General features: G+C 39.9%; 1 protein-coding gene across 2 annotated transcripts in view; it reads left to right on the top strand.

The window, feature by feature from the left end:
- SEMA3D (semaphorin 3D) overlaps nt 1-22,158 on the top strand; it is a 197,834-nt gene that overhangs the window by 151,428 nt on the left and 24,248 nt on the right. For both annotated transcript variants that reach the window (XM_067564559.1, XM_067564560.1), the window contains exons 9-12: nt 3,875-3,989; nt 4,388-4,457; nt 7,988-8,132; nt 21,298-21,520. In XM_067564559.1, the coding sequence (XP_067420660.1) occupies nt 3,875-3,989; nt 4,388-4,457; nt 7,988-8,132; nt 21,298-21,520 (553 nt within the window). The remainder of the gene's footprint in view (nt 1-3,874; nt 3,990-4,387; nt 4,458-7,987; nt 8,133-21,297; nt 21,521-22,158) is intronic.

Raw genomic sequence — 22,158 nt, 5'->3', positions numbered from 1 at the left:
GACTGGTGGCTCGAGGTAAACTATCTGCTTTCCAATTGGCAGTGTATCTAAAGTTGCCTCTAACTCCCAGATACACATAAGTAGCAGAGTTTCAGGCACTTCTTTATATTACAGAAAAAGGCATTTCAGGAGGAAGTATTGGTATCTGTTACAACTTGTGAGATTAAGAAGCAGTAAGTGCTAATTAAATCTTTATTTATATAGAGAAAGAAATATGCAGATTTAAGTGCCTTCTTCTGCAATGTAACAAAGTTTATTGTAAACACTACTAAGCCAGTGGGCTCAGGAACTATAGACAGTGATGCTTAGAGATAAGATTTCAGATACCTTTGGGCTGCTCATGTAGCGTGACTGGTCTGGCCTTATTTTTAGAAATGAAAAACTAGAGTATTCTGCCTGCCCCTCCTCCTCTCTACGCATACACTTCAATTCATCCTGTCCCATCATCTCCTGCCATTGTCTCAGCTCATGGCAGTATCTATTCTTCTGCATTCCGCTCTATCTATTTCTTTTGGTGAAAGCCCCTTTATTTTGTTCACTACCTTACTCCCACAGGCCATATTTCTTTAGGATTGTTGAGCCACGTCCTCAGCTGATGTGAATCAGTGTATCTCCATTGCAATCAGTGGAGCTATACTGGTTTACACATGCTGAGGATCTGATTGATTATCTCCCCACTTCAAGTTATTTCTTGTTATTCTCCTACCTGCATAGTCTCCTCCTCTCCTGGATTCTTCCTCCTGTACTTTGTAATTTTCTCTTTCCTGTCACTACTCCCTTCCCTTCTCTTTCACCCTTCCCAATTACTGCTTACCTAGCCTCTGAAGGCTTTGCTAATATAGTGATCTGCTACCCACTGAGGTAGCATTGGAGGACCTGACAATGATTAAGTGCAGTTAAATCAAACGATCCACAAAAGACAAACAGAATAAAATGCTCCCCCTTCCCCCTGCTTCCATGTGTCACTGCAACTTCAAAAAAATGTTTGGCTAAGAAGTGCTATGAACAGGACTCTATAGACCTGCAAAGATGCTATGATGGATTGGGGATCCTACACCAAAAGCTCCCTACCTTCAGTCCTCACTCAGGAGAACCTACGGACTGTCAGCAAAAGTGCCTCAGATGTTCTCAGATGTTGTAGGGATCGAATAGGAAGTGAGGCATTTTTAAAGGCAATGCATTCTCGTATCAGGCACAGGTTTGTAGGTCAGAACCAATGCAATGAATTTAAATGGAAGCTTATGTAGCTCGCAAGGCACTACATGCCAATGCACTCCTGTCAGCAGGTGGGTCAGGATGTTCTGTTGTAGCTGAAATTTTCAAGCAAATTTCCAGGGCTGATGAAGGTAGAAGAGTTGTGGCGAAGTCTGCATCACAGAGGAAAGGCTGTACTTACTCAGCTAAGCACAGATATCAAAAGCAGCAGTTGCTACTGTTGTTACCTGAGAATCCAAGAGCAGAGGAATGTCCAAAACGACTCCTAGACGGTGACTGCTCCTGAGCATGGGCTGGGCTCATTCCACCAGCAGATAGAGCAGTTACAACCTTTATCAATTCCTGCCCCCTTTCAATCGACACCCCCATTTTTACTTTCTCTTTTCCAGCTCAATCTCCTTCAGGAAGCTATCAGAGCAGGCATTAGAAAAGCAAAGAAACTGCATCATTCAGATATGATGGAAAAGAGGCGAAGAACTGAGTGTTAGCTATACATTGATGTTTTCAAAAACAAACATTCCCCCATGTCTCCGACTGACTCTTTCACCCAGAGGTGCCGGGAGGCATAGGAGCTGCTGCTGGAGGACAGAGGATGTTATGAATAGAAAGGAGTGGATGGTTTCTTTCATTTCTAATTCGTGTACTAGAAATTTTCACCCCGTGGTTTATGGAGCACTTGATGATAGTCCACGGAGAGCTGGCAGGTCATAAGATGCTGACTTTCCTCCTTGTTTCTGTATGTGAAATAAAATATTATTGGCAATGCGTAGCATAGGTTCAGCGGCTTGCTGAAGCCCTGGTCAAAATACTTAAGCATGTGCATAACTTTAGGAACTCAGTGGGACTACTAATGTGCTTAATGTTAAGTTGGTGCTTAAGAGTTTGTTGAGCCACGTGTATGTAATTTCCAGACTGTAATAACAGCAGAATGCCTAGATTCTACTCTCATCTTGTCAGACATTCTCTTTAATGTTGTCTTTTTTCCGATCCACGCCCAATAGCCATTGCTTCCCCAACACCACCCCAAACCAACCTTTAGAAACTACTCATGGTCTTTTGAAAATGTGCAGCATCCATTTGTGAGCTAATAAGAGTATGCTGGTTTAAAAGATAGATGTAATTTAGGTGAACAGAACTGCCAGGTGCATGAAAAGCTCAGAGCTATTTACTGTTTATGTGTGGTTGGTTGCTTGTGCCAGAATGTTCAGCTGTTGCAGCTCCGAACAGAACACACATATACAGAACAGGCTTTGCTAGTCACTTAAGGCTGCTAATTTTGACACCTGTATAATAAATCTGTTGGCTAGATGCAAACCTACGGGTTGTGGAGGACTTTAGAACATTAAGCAGAGAGGTGACAGTTCTTGTAAGAACTTTGATTCAAAAGGCAATATATTAACAAAAAAAAAATGTGAGCAAGTGAGCTAAAAATATTTAAAAGGAACAAATACACAAAAAAGAGAGTCAACAGTTAGTTAACTGAGAATGCATTACCAGAGAAAAGCAACTCCTTGTGAAGTGAACTTTGACATTTAAGACCATGCTCCTGGATGTCTGTAATAGTTACCATCCAGTCACTAAGTGCTTACAGTTGACTCCTTAAAAATGTAAAACTTCATTCCAGAATCTACTCCTTTTTTTCATTTTTTGACAACTGATGAGTACATTGTGTTAAACAATTAATATTTTAGAAACAGTTTTGGTTACGGTGTCCCACTTTTTTTATACTCAATACTTTAGAAAATCTCCAAACCTTTGAGCATCATCTGTTAGTGCCATAAGTGTAACTCAGGGGAAATTATCTAGAATGGAATTTAGAGGGATACTTCACCAAGGATGTAGGTTATAATAATTTGACCAAATTTTGCCCACCCACAAACCTCCCTGAGAACTGTGTACACATAACAAACAGCACAGTATGTATGTCCATTGGTAGGTAAATTAATTTGCCTTTGGGACCTCCACCCCAAATGAGCTGCATCGTTTTTCTGTTTGTAAGACAATTCCTAGAGAACCAGTGATTGCAGAATGACTCTCTCTTGACAATAAGAGACCACATGGCTGGGAGAGATGTGGCTTTGAATATTTCAGATGTGTTCAAATAAACTTTGCACACAGATTTTTGGATAATGGGGGAAATGTATTTTTACTCTCTTTGTGCTGAAAAATGGCCAGTTTGAATAAATAAACTGTAAAAAAAACACACAAAAAAAGGGATGAGGGTTCAAAGTTTCAGTTATGCTCAAACTTTGAAAAATCTTTTTTTTTAGTTTATTTTTTCAAACAGGGCTTTTTTTTTCGACACAAAGAGTAAAAGAATACAGTCACAATTGGTATAATACCAAACCATTCAAATTTCAGCCCCAAAGCGGAAAGTCCGAAGGTCATGAGCAACTAAAAATGACGTCACAAAGAAAACTATTATGCAACCTTAAGTGCAGCAGGTCTTCCTGCACCTGTTATCATCATCTTGATACATGTTTGTGTTAAACATTTCCCATTAATCCATTTTCTACTTGAAATATAGAAACGGTGGATTAGAAATATGGCCTGTAAAACATTGCTCAGAAGGATATCAGCAGATAGGTTAGATGCTTATGTAAATGTGCCTTATTTTAATCTAATAATCATTAAGCAGAACTTTTTGCTTTTTAATTAGAATGATATGGGAGGTCAACGGAGCCTAATAAACAAGTGGACAACTTTCCTGAAAGCAAGACTGGTGTGCTCGATACCTGGGCCTGAGGGAGCGGACACACATTTTGATGAGCTGCGTAAGTTGAACTGATCTTTACTATTTTGTCCTGTAATCAGTTTTGTGTTTTAGATTTACAGAAACCCAGGTTCTTGTTCAGATCTCACTCTCATCAGTTTTATGCTGGGGGCAACTCCTTTGACTTTACTGCTGATTTACAGCTGGTGTAAGTGTGATCAGAATTATGTTCTGTTCTTTTTACTCGTCTTTTTCCATTTGGGGAGATGTTCAGCTGATTCCAGATGGAAAACAGCAGATGGTGGAAATCAGAAATTCAGAACAATTCACAGGACAAAAATTCAAAATCAAACAAACATAAGGATTAATTTTGTGTTTAGAAAGCTCCAAATGATAGGGTAATAAATATGGCGATGTTAATAGGCTGTTTAATAAAAAGAAACTTTTTCCATTTTACAGAAGATATATTCTTACTTTCCACAAGAGATGAAAGAAACCCTCTAGTGTATGGAGTCTTCACTACGACAAGGTATGTGCAGGGTCACATTTTCCCCTGGAATCCAATCCTGAAGGCCTCACTCTGGCAAAAATCTCTTAAAGTCAAAGGGAATTTGCCAGGATAAGACCTGCAGGACTGACCTCTAATCCCCTGGGCCGTATTGTGTGCCTAAAGTTATGCCCCATAGTCTTTATGTAGACATCCAAATAAGCACCTGGTTTTCAAAAGAGTCGGTTGAGAAACGGTGAATTTTTCACAAAAATCTTCAAGATGTTGAATTTCAAAATTCAAAAAAGGTGATGAGCTTTACAGAGTACCCATCATCTCCTATCGAAGTAAATCCATTCTCATCTGCTGCCAGACCCTGATTATCTTTTAGATCAAACAATATCACATCTCAAGATGATATAGATGTAGGTCACTTTTAGCAATAAAACACGTCTTTGTGCCACATCATCATTATATGTAGGGATGGTAATAAAATAATACCCCCTCACCCCACAGGAGGGGAGTGGGGTTGGAAGATTAATTAATGTTTGTGAAGCCCTCAGATATTATAGTGATGCATACCATAGAAAATCCTATGAAGAAGTTAATAATTCTGCTTTCAGAGCACGGTTTGACTAGTGTTTGGTAAAGAGGCCACACATTGAACAATGAGGTTACAACAAGATATTGAATAGCTGCAGATTAAGTGAGCAGCCTCTATCCTGTGTACTGAATGAGGCAGAGATCCTGGGGATAAAATAATGTTTGATCATGTAATTGAAGTCAGTATCATAATGCATACGCACAAGGGGACATTTCCTTACTTTTGCATGTTTGATTTCCCCATTTTAATAATGGTTAATGTAGTTTATGTGTGTCATGTAATCTACCTACTGCAGATAGAATGTGATGCAGTTATTCTAGATATAGTTTCCGTACCAGTTTGTAATAGTTTTTATTTTTATTGATTTGTATTACAGTAGCACATAGAGGCCGTGACTGAGATTGGGGCCCAACTGTGCTAATTGCAGGGCAGGCACATAGTAAGAGAGTCCTTGTCCTGAAGGGTTTATAATCTAAATAGAACAACCAAAGGGGGGGAGGGTGTGAAGATGGGAGAGTGACACAGAGGAGTGAATTGACTTGCCCACGGTCACATAGCTGGTTGGTGTCAGAGCCAGGAGTAGAACACAGGTCTCTTGGGTCTCAGTCCAGTGTCCAAAGGATGAAAGACACTGTAAATGTCAGCTATAAGAATAGTATGAATTATTACAATATTGATAGGATCAGTGCCATATGCCACAAGGCCTCTTCACACCTTCATAAAATTGAGAAAACAAATGAACAAAAATTGAACCCCATTATGGGATCTTGCCCTAAGAGATTGCATAGCAATTGAAGCTATCCAGAAGTGAATGACTGTCCATTTTGTCACACAAAGTATCGGATTAGCACATTTGTCTACAGTTTGGTTTTGGTTAGATAATTCAACTTTCCTTGTTAGAAAAGACACATAACATTTTATTTATTCATTTTTGGTTTACAATGCTCCTAACACTTTCCTCTCTAATACTCTGGTTGTCTGTAGAAGAATTAAAATACAGATCATCAAATGCAATCAGAATTTAATGGACGGTCCTTCTATTTCTATAATTCACACCCAAAAGTCCTAATCATAATAAGGATATAAGAGATCTCTGCATCCCTTCATCCACCAGGATAAAAGATATTTTTTTTCAGATGGCCAAATGTTACCAGATTTGCTCATTACCTCGGGGTGCACTCATTTATTAAGGTTATTTTCCTGGGATGTGTGTGTATTGTAATTCCATCAATGTACGTACTGCTTGTGTCACTTGTGTTTTCAAATGGAGCTTTACTTCTCCCTTCTGCAAATCCCCTCCCAGTGGAACTACCCTGCAGGACCTAAGTTTCTCAGGGCTGGGTTCCTCCAGCCGCAGACTCAGATAAACACCCACATATACACACACACATTCACAGATTAACAGAGCACATCTGAACGGACTGGGTCAATCAACACTTTCAAGGTGACCCTTTATATATCCCTGGACTCAGCAGGCTGGGTGGAACAGCACTTTCAAGCTGCCACCCTTATATGCCACAGGTTCAGCATGTCTCTCTCCCCACTTTCACATTAAAATTATTCTGGTAGTAAATCTCTTGATGAGAAAACCCCACAGGATTTTTGGGTGTTACAAGGATCTTTAGCTTAGGTAAGAGAAGCACTGCTGCAGAGTAAGATAGGGAAGCCGAGAACACGAAAGAGTAAACAAAGTTTGGAGAGTGTCTGGCAACCAGCTTGATTATAAAAGTTATTTTATTGCCAGGTATGTAAGTTATAATAATAGTAATAGCCCTATAAGGAGAACCAAACAAGCAAAGCAGTTACAATATTAAATCTAGCTTAAATTTGATTACAAAAATCAGGTTTAGAAAGCTATACCTGGATTTAAAAAGAGAGAGAGAGAGAGAGAGAGTTGGAGTCTGACCACTCTGTGAAGTTTGAACCAGTCAGGGGGGAGGGTCCCAGGTGATTGCTGTAGCTGAGGGTCCGGCCGGCTGAAGACAGTCAGAGCCACCAACACAATAAGTCAGGAAAAGATTTAATCCCCATGGAACTGATGCAGCTCCTGGATGCAGACATCAGAACAGAGTTTTGAACTTGGGTACAGGTTTTTGTAAGGAAGAAGCAATGGTTCAAGGGAGAACACTAGATTTGTTTATGCGTAAATGATGACTCAAGGGAGTATACCACAGTCGTTTTCTTTAGAATGGACAATAGGACCTGATTGTTCCTGGCTATGGGCAGTTTTCCTTCGAGGGAGTTCACAATGCAAGAAGGCAGATTCAGTATTTGGATGTCAATAGAGGGTTCATTACTAGAATTGGTCTAATAACTGCTGGGTTGTGGGTGTGCACACATGGTTTCATTCACATTGGGAGCAGAGATCCCCCATCATGCAGTGCTTCCCTGCTTCTCTGGTCCGAGAGTTCAGTGCGGTCCATGCCTTGGAATCTCTGGATTCCATTCTGTATGCTAATGGAGATGCTTACTTGTCACATCTTCGATGCAAATGAGGCTAGGGGAGTTGCCTTAATCCTGTCACCTTTGTCCAGAGGTGTTTAGGTGTGTCTCCCACTGCCTTCTCATTGATTTTTGTAAATCTTTCTTCTGATCAGTTCTGGTTCAAGCAGAGACTGAGGGTGGGAGTCCTTCATGAGTCAGACAGGCTGAGTACTGCACCCTGGTTCCCCAGGAACACAGAGCTGACAGGGTAACACAAAAGGTTAACAAACCTAGGCTCCAGCAGACCAAAGCTTTAAACGATAATTTACAATTATATTATGTATTAGAGTTTATCAGGCCAAAGTTGTAATCTATACTGTATATAATTAGCACCACCCTCAGTTATAATAATTCTCAGGTATGGGACTTGATCCAAAGTCCATCAAAATTAGGGGAAGTAATTTATTTCTCTTCAGTGGGTTTTGGATCAGGCCTGTCCTGAAGATTTAAAAAGGTGCTTCTAAACATGCTTCATTTCTTTCAGCTCTGTGTTCAAGGGCTCTGCGGTTTGTGTGTACAGCATGACTGATATCAGAGCTGTTTTTAATGGCCCTTATGCTCATAAAGAAAGTGTGGATCATCGATGGGTACAATACGAAGGACGTATCCCATACCCCCGACCTGGCACGGTAAGAGTCTCTTTAATTATATACTTCTATTTTTACTCAATGACCATTATCCCATATTTTATTTTTCTGAATGCGTAACTTGTATTTTCCTTTCAGGATGTTTTAAATTATCCTCTCGACCCTCCCTATGTTGACAGCTCAGACTTCTACCTACCTCTTTTTATATATACTTCTTCTGTTTCTCTGAGATAACATTGTGCCCAGACTGTCTATTTCCTGATTGTCTCTCACATTCTGCGCTCCTGCTGTTTGGCTATATTTCCATGTGTAGGTGGAGATCCTCTCTGAAACATCAACTCTTCATAAATAGCTGAGTGCTTTTCTTTTGTTGACTACTAGATGATGATGATACATTTTGTTTAAATCTAGTGTTTCTGAGTTTTGCTATATCTTACTGTCTTTGGTTATGATAAATTGTTTTAAAGTAACATTAATAATTATTTGTAGTAGTTTTTAGGCAGTTCTGTAGAAAAAATGACTGATGGGAGAAATAGTAAAACTTAAATCAGGAACTACTTCCCAGTAATGATCTGATAGACCCTGAGGGGGAAAAAGGGAGGAACATTGAAAAAAATCCTTTTCATTTTTTTTAATTTCAAAATTTATAATTTAATAAAAGTTTCAAATATTGAAAAAAAAAAGTTTGACCTACTCTGCAGTTGGTCAAAAAAGGACAATTTTTTATGACAAGTTTCCCCCACTTAAAAGAAAAATCAAATCAAATATTGAATTGGAAAAATTTGGACCAGCTTAACCATATGTAGAGAAGAGTGCCAGTTCCATAATGGGGGTGAGAGAACAGCAACGGAAGCCCTGTGTAGATTGAGACATGTAAATACAGACCGGATGGAGCACTAGAACAGAAGTCCTCAAACATCTTCATAGAGTTGTTCACATCTTAATAGAGATTGTCTTATGGGCCTTATCCCTTCCTATCCATGATCCCACATTATCACACATTGCTGTGAGAAACTGATTATATGCCAGGTTAAAACAAGGACATATTTTATGTCCTGATCATGACTCAGTCTGAGGCAGTAATTCACTGTCTAATTTTTCCTCTTCCTTTCAGTCTTCCTCTCATTCCTATGTGTTCTGTTCATTTCACCCTCCATGGACCCATTTCTCCTTTATTCTTTCCCCCTTTTCTCGGCAATATTTAGGAACCAGTAGTAGTTAGACATCTGTGATAAATACTAGCACATTATAAACTGCTTGTCACCCCACCCCAGCAAGGACTACTGCATGCCCAAAGTCTATTTCAGGCCCATGTCTCAGGGCACAGTTTATTAATTCAAACATAAAACTCTCAAAGTAACACAAAATACCATTCCTCTGACCAGCACAGACTTCAGGGACCACAAGGCCTTTTCCTTTGCTCCTCTATCTCAATTCTAGGCCCAGCCACAGAAACCTACTTCCTTTCTACAACTCCCCTTCCAACTGAGCTTTCTCAGCCCTTTGTAGGGAACACCTGACTCCCTTCCCAGCTGATCTGACAACTGAACAGGACTGGCTGACCTCAGGCACCCTGGCTCATAAGGGGGCAGGCCACCCTGTTATACACATGCAAACAGGTAAGCATTTTGATCCAAATGTTCAACAGAGGCCTCTAATTTAGGATGTCACAGTGTATGATTGCGCTATCTGAAACATCTAGGGCCTGAGCTGAACACCCACTTCAGTGGGAGACAGGGGAGATGAGATTCAGAAATCAAGCACTAAGTCTCTCGAGCATTCAGCATCCAGTATTTGAGATACCCAAAAGTAGAAGCTACATTTGATAATTTGGGCTAGAACTAACCAACACTTGCACTCCCAGCTCATTACTAAAAATGGAGGTGCAGTTACTCATAGGCATAAAACAGTGCCCACAAAAACAGAAACTGTGATAGACCCATGCTGTCTAAATATCTGGAATTACTCTTCTGATACTCCTGCAATGCTCAAGAAAGATGAATATTCTAAAACTTCTGCACTGATAGAGGGATCATAATTTCATTTTTTTTTTTTTTTTTGTGTATTAGCCATCACATGCCTGAACTGAGATTCACAGGAAAGGAAGTATGTGTGTCAGTGATCCTGTCAGCACTGATCTTTATCACTGATTTGGATGTCCACATCTGGAAGAATTTTAAATGTTGGAAGGTTTAAAGATAAACTAATACTTTCCGTAGCCCTTCCCTTATGTCTGCAACTACTTCCTTTAAACACCTGACAACCGCTATGAGAAAACGGTGCCATAAAAAGTTAGGGCCAAATCCTAAGGGCCTCTTTACTCAATCTTTTGTCAGTAGACTTCAGGAAGAGTTTGCCTGAACAAGGATTGAATAGGGGATTTGTCAGTCAGGGGAGAAAGTACCCTCAAAGAGGGTATATGTATTTATGTAATATTTGTAATATGTAATATTTACTTTATAAACATGTACAACTGTGCAATCATTTTCTATTTAGTATTTTTAATACTGGAATCTTTTGTCTTTACTGAGATGGAACAATCCCAGATCTGAACATCCCTTAAATTTGGGAATTTAGGATTTAGTACCCATATCAGGATAATTTGCTCTTTAATTATCTGCCAAAGCTGCAATGCCTGTTTGGGTATTGGGTGCAAGTACAATAGCCACTCTGCTCAAACAACCTAGTGAGAATAAAAATGCATAGTCCTCAACTTTCTTTTCACTGATTCTGGGCATTGTGCTTCAGATAAGGCACAAATATCAACATGCAGGCTTTTCAACGGCTTGACGAGGAGGACTGCTTAGCTGTTTTGGACAAAGTTTGAACATCCCAGGCACCAATTTTCATTTTCTGCCAACACTCAGGATACAGGAATGGCCCTTTCACAAGTTTTCATTGAGCATTTTTTCCTCAATGGCAGAGAAACTCTTGGCCATTTCAGCTCCATATTAAGTGGTAGGACAAGATCAGCAATGAGGATATTTGTAGCCAAACCCAGCAATGGGTCTCCATCAGCACAGGTTCAATTTCACCAGCTTTCTTGATATATAATTGGACATCATAGGAGGAAGACCAGTGAATTACAAAACCTATTTACCAAGGAATGCTGCTGCTCATCTCGAGATCTCATGGTCACCAAAAGCTTCAGTGATGCAGTGAGATCGCCAATGATGGACATAGACTGAACATCCAGCCAGATTGTCCTAAGGCCCTATCTAGAGATTGATCCAAGTGGTGCTTGATCTGCAAGGAGGCTACATCCTTTTGGGAGGTTCCTTGATGATAATGATAACCTGAAACACGATTCAAATTCAAATTAAGTGGCGTGCCCCCATCTTGAAACAGGCTAAACCGAAATCCTGGATGTGAATAATCTTAAACTTTGGGGGAGAGGGGCTGAAATCCAGATCTGAAAGGAAATCCTTCCTTTGCGTTGTACTCTCACATAAGGTTTTGGGCAGATTTGCAGCCCCTGTGATCAAGGGATCACAGCACTAATATCAAGATCATGCAGTACATCCACCATGCAGTACAGAACCCAAAAGAGCAGGGAAGATGTAGTTGGAGCCATGACACCTCCCTGCCTACATATCAGCTAGTAAAACTTGCTAGGCACATTGCAGGATGGGGGCTGATGTATGCTGTTCATCTTAAGGGTGTTGCCTTTTGAGTGCTCCCTGGATGCTGGAGTCACTGCCTCCTATGCTCAAATGTCACCCATGGTCTCGCTAGCATGGGGTAGCTCAGTACCGCCCAGGGCTATGCAAAATAGGTACAATTTAGCCATTAATAAATTTGTGTTTGGAAAATGGAAAAATCTGCATAGTGCTAAGACACAATTGGGGTGTTCAGAGCTCTTCCTCGATTAATTATATTTCTTATGTTATATGCTTCTGGTTGCTTAAACAATGAATACACTGTGAAATGTATTCCCTTTGATGTTGGCCTTCCAGAAATGTATTGGCTTCCTTTAAGCATTTATACAGAAGCGGGAGACTGTTACCCTAATTTAACATTCTGCTCTACTGACGTTATCTCCTAAGTAAATAAAACTGCTCACTATATATGCTGTGACCACGCTGATATTGAAATTTTGACAAAATGCTTCCTGTGGCAATTTGTGTCAGATAAATTCCCAGCATGGCTATGATATCATGATTCCACAATGCTAAATAGTAAACAAGCAGCAGGATCCCTTGCTCGCTTCAGGTCCTTTCTTGCATTGTTTGCCTGCCCTCTGGTGTTAGTTCAGCAACCACTGATATGCCTGATTCAGGAATGCACACACTCCTAGGCTTGGTCAGTATGTGATATATGCCTCTTTCAGCCGTGCCTGTCCCAGTGGCGTTAATTGGAAGCTCCAGGAAATAATGCAAATTAAACAATGGTGAAATAATTGAAATACGCTGGAATTTGGGAGCTGAAGAAGGGGACAAATGAAAAATAACAGAAGGCAGATCTGAAAGCTGCTTACATCATTCTGATTTTCATTCACCTCTTAAAAATTGAGATTGCATATCTTCCATTGTCACCAGAAAACACTGCATAAGGATTCAGCCTGGAAACCGCCATTAACATTAGAAGAAGGCCAGGACTAAATCTTCAAAAGCTCTGCTTAAAATGTATTCTGAAGGTTTTCCCATTTAGAAGCAGGGCTTGATAAAGTCCTGTTGTTGTCAGGCAGAAGGCAAAATAGCAGGATTTTGATTAATTTAGAGGGGAAAGCCTTTTAATCTGTCTACAGTTATGGCTATAATAACAAGTATCTAAGCACCTCACAAACGTTGGGTTTCTGGGTTCTTTGTTTTTCAGAGCATTCCATTTTTTAAAAACTCTAAAATAATGACAATTAAAATGAGATTCTCAGATATGATCTCGTCTTTACTCTGTCTCTCTCTCATTTTTCTGTAGAGCTCCCCACTGTAACATCTAATCTCTGATCATATTTCACTTCTCTTGTCCCCTCTGCAGTTTCAATGCAGACACAGGTAGTGGGGAGAAGCGGGGGTGCTGTACATCTCATTCTAACTAGACTGAGCCCCAAAGGAAGCAACCTTCAAAGCCAATACTTTCTGCCAAAAACTCCCACTAGCCCATCTCTGGTTGGCGTTGCTGCTGTAATAAGCGTTTTCATAAAACATTGAGGTTACACAGGTTTCACTTATTATTTGTAGACTAATCTCCCTGTTGCTCCTGATCTTTATAGGTTGGAATGCATTCTTCACTTCTCCAATTCTTCTCTCCTTTGATCTCCACACTGTAATTGGGCTGCCCGATTAAGTGAAACATTTCACTTTAATTTGTTTTCCTGAGGAAACCTCCTCCACCTCCTTACTAATGTGCTTTCCCTGATATGAATCATCTTTGAGTTAATACCAGATTTTCTGAACTCAGCAAATCCTAGTTGCCTTTCACATGTGCAAAGCTTTATGGAGGGCTGTTATAGTACCACCTGCAAAGTCAAGGTCACTTAGCGGATCCTTCTTATTCCAGTCCACCTAAAACCAATTCCCTCAATTTATTCTTTAATATTAACAGTACCAGTGCATTAACAGGAAAGTGATACAACATATTTAAGGCAGGTGATAGAACTGGGCAAAGCAGACCTTGAACAGAGGAGCAGCTGATTCCCCACCACCTGAACTAACATTTATTTTCTCTTGGTTCAATCTAGGATCAGGCATGAGCCAGGGGAATCTGAGCCTTTTAAAAAATATTTCTCTTTCTTTAAAAAAAGATTGGTCCTTGACCACCTTGCTGTTTTGCTGCTCCCCCCGCCCCTATGCCCTGGGGCTTGCGTGACATGTCAACAAAGTTAGTGCAGATTTCTGCTTTCTAAATCTCCCTGTGGATCCCTCCTGCATATTTTGTGCTGTCTCTGTACATAGAGATGCAGTGATGGTGTTGAAAGGCATGTTTGAAGACCAATAGCAGAACACACACTGGAACTTCATACACTGCAGATCAGACAGCAGAACTGGAAAAAATAAAAGTAAGAGCCTAAATGATTTAGGAGCTTATGTCCCATTTTTCAGAAGAGACTTAGGCACTTAGGAGCTCTCATGGACTTTCAATGAGACATAGGTTCCTAAATTCTGATGTCATTTTTGAAAATGGGATTCAGGTGCTTTTGGAAATGTGTCTCTTTGTCCTTATGTTGAAATGTTAAAAAAAAATAGATGTAAAAAGTCAACATCAATGCAATATTAAAGGTGCACTTTTAAAGTCAAGAAATATCAGGAAATTCAAGCATTCAGGGGGTTTATACTTAAAAAATCCTGACCATAAAGCTAGGCTCCTAAATGATTGTCCTGATTTTCAAAGTGCTATGCATCCATCAGCTCTTATTGACTTAACTAAAAGTTACAAAGTGCTCAATATTTTGATAAATCATTTATTTAGGAGCCTAACTTTTGGCACCCACTTTTGAAAATGTCAGCCAAGGTTCCCACGTAATGTTAACTCAGCAGCGCTGCACATTTTTGCATTTTGTGGGATGTACTCAGACACACACACACACTACTTTAAATTACAAATTTAACAAGACAAGCAAAAAAGAGAAAATCTTACATATATGCGCTGCAGCCAAGTTAACCTGCATTAACATACACTTGAAAAAGTTTAGTCTTAAATTACACATTCCCTGACTTTGTTTGGATTTTATTAGTGCAAATGTGATTTAGCATAGTTTATAGGAGAAAAGAAAAGTGGGGAAAAAACATCTCTCCAGATCATCTGTTGTGGTGTCTTGCTTCCTGTCATGTTTGTGAAGCTTCTGATGTTTTATCTCCTCTCATAGTACAGTGGACAATTTGAGCTAGAATTGCACATAATAATAATAATAATAATACCTCAAAGCGCCCTACAAAAGAGGTAAATATAATTATCCCCATTTTACAGATGCAGAAACTGAGGTGCAAAGAGTCAAAGTGATTTACCTGACATCACCCAGCAGGCCAGTGGTAGAACTGCAAGTAGAACCATGGGCTCCTGAGTCCAAGTCTAGCGAGCTACACAGTCGCACTAACCAGTGGGCAACACCTAATTCTCAGCTACATCTGTGTAAATTAGGAGCAATTCCAACAATTTTGGGGCACTGCTACTGAGTTTATGCCAGTGTAACTAGGATCAGAATTGGATCCAAAGCAAAAAGGGTCTAATCAAACTCCCATTGAAGTCAGTGGAAAGACTCAGATTGACTTCAATGGGTGTTGAATCAATCCCTTAATGTTCTGTGAATCAGATTTTACCCAGTAGCTGGACATGTGTGCACTGTATTTATGGGTTGTTTGGGGTGGGGTTTTTTGTTTGGTTTTTTTTGAACATTTAGCTTATGTGTGCATGAAATTATCTTTCATGAAAGCAAAGAACCAACAAGTCTTGCAAGAGTGATTTACACTGTGGATATGTTCTTTGCAGACTTCCACACACAGCTAAGCCAATCTTCCCATGACAGATGTTAGTCACATCACTTAATGCACTATTGGAAGACACTCAGATGCCATGGTGATGAGGGTATTATAAGAACCTATGTAGAATAGAATTACAGTCCTCACATGAAGCATCCTGAATGTTCCAGTCCTGTGCCCTTTGATGTGAATGTAGAGATTCCATTGACTTCAATGGGAGACACGTGTCCATATCTGAGTCTCAATCTGATCTTTCCAAATGTACACTAGTGTCCTCTATGGAGAGGTTGGAGATCACCCCTATCATTTTCACTTGTGACATATATCAGGATGTGACCTCGGGTTCCAAGAGGTGAAAAGCTACTGCACTTGCCCACTGTGCTGTCTAGCCCCTACCATCACGTATCATGATGATTAGGATGAAAGGAAGCCCAAACCTACAGAGATTGTTCTGTAATGATGGGTGGAGAATGCTTTAAACAGCTGTTTGGTGACTTGCCAAAGGGCAAAGTCCTGTTGGTGGCTGAAAATCATTTTGTATTCCCTTGTCCTGTGCCCTGTGTCACTGTCAGAGATGCCTATGGGCACAGCTAGCTTTGCCAAGAACAACATGCTTGTCCCAGGCCAGCTGTTCTTAATGGTCAGGCTCTTTTAGGACGTGATCCAAAGCCCACTAAAGTCATTGAAAAACTCCCATTGATTTCAGTGGGCTTTGTATCAGACCTTTAGACCCTACTCCAGCCAACTACTCTGTGCAAGCATCCATGGAGGCCAACTGAAGTCAGTGGGCAGGGATCTGCCAACACTACACACACTGGAGGATCCAGGCCTTTGGGAGTAATATAACTATTTCGGTTTCCATATTGGTAGAGTTTGCTATTAATCCCACAGATTTTAGCAGGTGATGTCACCTCTCCTGCTCCTCATGGTCTTCCACATAGACATTACTAGCAAAATGTTTGAATCTTTCTCATTCTTGCTCTCGGAACGTCTATCACATCTTCCAATCTCACATGCTAATTCATATTTTCTAAGTAGTATTCAGAGCAAAATAGAATTGCAGGGATTCACTTGTGAATGGAGGAGCCACATGAAAAACCCTCAAAGATGTGGACTGTGCCATATGAGGTATGACATATTTAGTAACTGATGATGCAAATCACAGAAAAATATACAAAGGAGGGAAAAAATAAATTCCATCACTGGGGAACTATTGAACATATGGAACCAGGGAAAAATCAGCCTGATTCTACTCTCACATATGCTCATGCAAGAGCCTGATCCAAATTCCACAGAAGAAAATGAAAATCTTTTCATTGGCTCCAATGGGCTTTGGCTCAGACCCTGAATGTATAACCACTCAGTTGTAATCAGTGGAGTTACTGAGGTCCCAAAACAGTATAAATTGGAGAAGCATTAAGTTCGGATAGTTCAGATGGATGGGGATAAAGAGAAATTTCCCTGGCTGCTGCCCTGAAAATGTAGTGTTTAGCTATGGTTTGTTTTGTTTACAGCTATTGTTCTATCTGAAATTTTTCTGCTGTCACTATTGATTCAACTGAATTTCTCTAGAAATCTAAAGGCTTTTGACTAGCCTCTGAATGGATTTTTAGATTCGTCACGCACACTCTGTTTTTCTTTGCTACATAATATCAAAGCAAATTATTCTGTCAGAAATTCCCTATTAAAATAACATCGTTTTCTTCACAAATGAATCGAACTTCAGTCAACCTTCAGGGAATAACCTTATAATGGCTTTCGTTTGTGAAAGCACATCAGACAACGGAACATGGGAGATTATGCTCAGCCAGTCCAGGGCATGTGATCTTATGGAAATGTTGGCAAAATGCCCCTAGGAATAACTCATAGCAAAAGAAAATATATTTCCAATATATTTCCAATATACATTTGACGTATCGCCTCTTTCTTTGCTTGTACTAAACTCGGTTTTCCAGAGATCCCCAGTGAATAACTATTACGGTAGTAATGTAAGAGTAACTGTATTTTCCAGCTGAGTCTTTAATTTTTAGCCACAGTGGTACATCAAATTGTAGGTTGGCACCAAATGATAGGACACTGAATACATGATGATGTAGGGTGCAGTTTTGCCTTTCACTGATGTAATACCTCAAGAATCTAGGGTAAAATTTTCAAAACCTCCCAAATAACTTAGGCTTAGTCAAAGGTGATTTAGGGCCAGAATTTTAAGATACGTAGGTACTTAGGTGACTAAACATCTTTAAAATCTGGGCAATAGGCACTTGGAAACGTAAGGTGCATTGCTTTCAAGAATACTTAGGCTCCTAACTGCCTAAAAGTCAGATTTTTAAAATTATTTAGGCACTTAAAAATGCAGCTACTTCTAACTCCCATTGAGTTCAATAGGAGCTAGGCATCCTAATAGGATCATACTATCTGTTTCTGCAGGCATCTAAATACCTTGAAAAATCTAGCCCTAAATCATGTTCTAAAATAGGATTTAGGTTCCTAAGTCATGTAGGTGCTTTTGATAATTTTACCATTAGTCAGAAGCCACTTTTTTTCCTAACTAGTTTCTCTTGTATGAGGCTTGTGCAGTTTTATATACAGATAAAACTCCCTTTACTTGAAGAGAATAGTTTTAGGTGTCACTAGCTGTGTTTATCACAAGCCAGACTTCAAGCTAATTTGTCTTTCTGATTAGGCTAGACTGTACAGATTGAATTGAGATTTGAATGTAGGATCGACTTAAAGGGCAAAAGTCTCTTACCTGGTTTACACAGCTGGTCTCTGCTCTGATATTGTGGTTTCCCTGATGTACATGTGTAGAACTGTAACTGATATCAGTGCAAGTTCAAGGCATGTATAGAGAGTACTGTCTCAGAGTCCAGATCTGGTACTCATCTGCCAAACAAACTTTGTTTCTTGTGCCTGTCTAGTTATCAAAAGAGGGGCCTCGATAATTGTTTGCCAGAAATTCTCTACTTTATCTGCAAAATAAGTCTGACTGTTACCTGAATGCTTGTAATACACACAAACCATGAAAAAGGAGCAGGCTCAGTCTTTGGCATAGTATTTACCATACATAGTATGAATGTTTTAAATTTTGCCAAACCTTATGTAATGCAGCAAGTCCTAACTGCTGAGTCTTTAATTGGCATCAAAGATAGGCTATCTGTCAAATTGCACATTTGGTATTTGAAAAATGTGTGTTATGAGATGAGTTGTTTCTTTAAATCAGCTGCAGAGGATGATTGCAAATGATCTCATCACAAGCCTTAATTTTGCCCCAGCGCACTACACAGAGACTCGTTTGTCAGACTTCCCTTCTCACAAACTGTGTTGTGGCTCCATCTGGCAGGAAGCACAGGGATTATTTTTATCATTTTTATCACACATATAGTAAACAGCAGTATTCACTTAAAGGCCCTTCATCAGTCAGAATGCTGTGCCCAGTTCTGGCGTCCACACTATAAAAAAGGATGCTGAAAAACTGGAGAAGATTTAGAGAAGAGCTATAGGAATGATTTGGGGTCTGGAAAACCTGCTTTATTATGAGAGACCCAAGGATATCAACCTGTTTCAGTTATACAAAAGAAAGTTAAAAGGTGGCTTGATCACAATCTGTAAATACCTGTACAAGAAGAAAATAGTAGAAGAGGGCTGTGTAATAGACCAAGGCATAACAAGGGGTGTAAGATTAAGCAGTTTTACTGCATCAGTAATAAGGATGGTCTTCTAGCAGCAGGAACTTTCGAGTAGATTCCAATCAGGAAATGTGCCATTTGCCAGGGAACGGGCCACGTCTTCCCTGCTCAGCTGCACTCCACCAGTGCTAGAGAACCACAACCTTGCAGAGAGAAAGAGCTGTTGGGTTTCTGTGGTCTCTTGAGACAGTCTTCTGGAATACTTCTGTTTACACTTCTTCCACTTAAGTTTTTGGATATATTGTGCCTCATTATACTCCCCTCTGTGATGTGTATATCAGGGTAGCCTGGGCCCTAAGAGATTAAGCAACAGTACAGACAGTTAGGAAAAAGAACCACGTCTTGTATTGGTAGCCCGGCAATTCAGAGGTTTAAGAAGCTGGGGCCTTTCCATTGATAACCACCAGAGGACACTGTAGACTAACTGTTGAAAAATACACACCAATCAAAGTGAATTGAGTTTGCCAAATATATATATACAGCCATTGGATACTGATGTATATCCAAGCCTTAAAACTTAGAGGTAGACAACATAAAAGATCTTTCCTTTCTTCCTCTATTCCATACCCGAGTCACTCGTCTGGCCCCTTCTTAAACAATCTGAAGTAATGGTCTTCTAGCTCTTCCATAACTGGGTGCATCTCCCTGTCAGGAAGTTCTCCTGATATTCAGCTGACACTTGCAGAGACTGGACTAATAGCAAACAAATTCTTACTTCATATTAAAAGTGTAAGGTGCTGTGCAGAGCGCCCTGAACTCCCCCTGACTTCAGTGGGAGTTGAGTGCTCAGGACTGAGCCTAATTAAGAAAAAGACCTGGGACCTCTACTTTTAACACTGAAAATAGTTACAAAAAATCTTGAACGTCAGAAATTTGTGGGAGTTTTTCTTATGTTACTTTATCATTAATAGCTGAAAACTCTTCACTGTTTATTATCCAAATGTCTGTTGACGAGCACTTTAAAATGTGTTATGTTCAACCCTGAGCATGCTGCTGGCATGGACCAGATCAATAATAGTAATAATAATGAATAAATATAGTAACCCTTGATACCATGATTGGTGATACAAACATAAGAATAGATGTCATAGTCATACAGACTGTTTGATGAGGGCACAGACAGGTTCTTTGACTGACCTATTTACTGGTGTATCTCAAGTTCCAAAGGTAACTTTTTCGAATAAGTTTAATTAACAGATTTGTTTTCTTGAATGGAGCAAAATAAAGACTGGGTGTTTGAATCCATATAGTTACTATTTTTCATATATAGCCTGCATTCCTACTGACTTCAGTGGACAGCTGAATAAGGGCCACCAGAAACTGCATCTCCTTTTTGAAAGAGAGTGTTAGAGCGATGGACTGAAGATTTATATTACTTAGGAGAAGTGGCAATGGACTGGGTGAAACAAATGAGAAAATTTCAGACAGTTTTAGAAGTTAAAAGAGAATTAGTGGGAGTGGAAGAAAACAGAAATGAGGATAAAAGGGACAGGCTTTTAAAGAGATGAAAAATGAAAAGAGGAGAGGGGAGTGGAAGAATAAGCATGAGAGTGGCAATCTGAAGTACCCAGTGCAGAGAGAGTTCTTGGATGCAACAATCCAATGTGTTTTTGTTATTGAACAACCCAATGTGCTTCCATGCAATGAGGACTAGAAAACTTGAAACACCTTTGAACTGTTCCCATTCTTGGCCAAATTATTTTCCTTCTAGATGAAGTCTTGGGTTTATCTCTGTCACTTGTGCTTTATAAACAGTTACAATATACACACAATAGCCAAGGTTTAAAAACAATGGTTTAAAACAATGGTTGCCTAAAGTTACACTCCTAATTCTGTTTTGTTTAGGCACCTAAACAAGTGAGTTATTTTTCAAAAGGAATTAACACCCAGCAGCTCCCACTGACTTCAGTGGGCTCCAGGTAGAGCCTTTTATGTTAAACACTGTTTCCAAGTGAGTGAGACAATTTTTTCAGTTATACTAAACATTCATTTGTCTCCCTGCACTGTTTGTGAATAAGTTTTCCTAACACACAAATGAACCCTTCAGAGTAATCTATATTCTTTCTTAATGTCCTCTTTTTATCTTCTTTTTCCCTCTCTTGTGTTCAGTGTCCAAGCAAAACTTACGACCCGTTGATTAAATCTACCAGAGATTTTCCAGATGATGTCATTAGCTTCATAAAACGCCATCCGATGATGTACAAGTCGGTTTATCCGGTGACTGGAGGACCTGTATTTACTAGAATCAATGTGGACTATAGGCTGACGCAGATTGTAGTGGATCATGTCATGGCAGAAGATGGGCAGTATGACGTTATATTCCTAGGCACAGGTAAATTAAAGAACTGTCATTGTAGTTCTTCAAGGGCAATATTACAGGAAAGCTAAAAAGGCCAGAGAAGATAATTTGGGGTCCTCATCCATCTTTCCACTTACAAAGGAGGTACCATTATCCCCATTTTACAGATGGGAAAACCGAGGTACAGAACGGTGAAGTGACTTGCCCAAGATCACTCAACAGTCCAGTGTCAGAGACAGGAATAGAACCCAGGTCTTCTGTGTCACTACCCCATTAGGCCACACTGCTCTTCTTTATCACATAAATGAATTCTGCAGCATGCCCTCAAGTTCAACAAACTTGGACTATTTGGGACCAAACTGGTGAACAGAGTGAATTTCAGAGCCAACGAGCAATACTCAGTGTCTCCCCTTTCTCACAAGTACTAATTTCACTAGCAAACAAAGTGTCATAAGGGGTCTTCTAGCATCCATGCACTTCAGGCCAGTAAGTGAAGAATGAGATGGACTGGGATTTTAGCATGAGGAAGAACTTTAGTGTGACTTGCTTTCATAGCTCAGTTGGTGTCCAGGAACAAGCACTGCCTTTGATCATGGAGCACCTTCATTGCTTAACCTTTCTGAATGAAGTCTTTCTGACCACAGCCAAAGGAGAAAAGTAATCATGCACTT

The sequence above is a fragment of the Emydura macquarii genome, unplaced genomic scaffold (genome assembly GCF_026122565.2).
Source record: "Emydura macquarii macquarii isolate MOO-44397 ecotype Brisbane River unplaced genomic scaffold, CSIRO-AGI_Emac_v2 contig_2636, whole genome shotgun sequence".
NCBI lineage: Eukaryota > Metazoa > Chordata > Testudines > Chelidae > Emydura > Emydura macquarii.
This window is presented reverse-complemented; position numbering and strand designations above follow the sequence as displayed.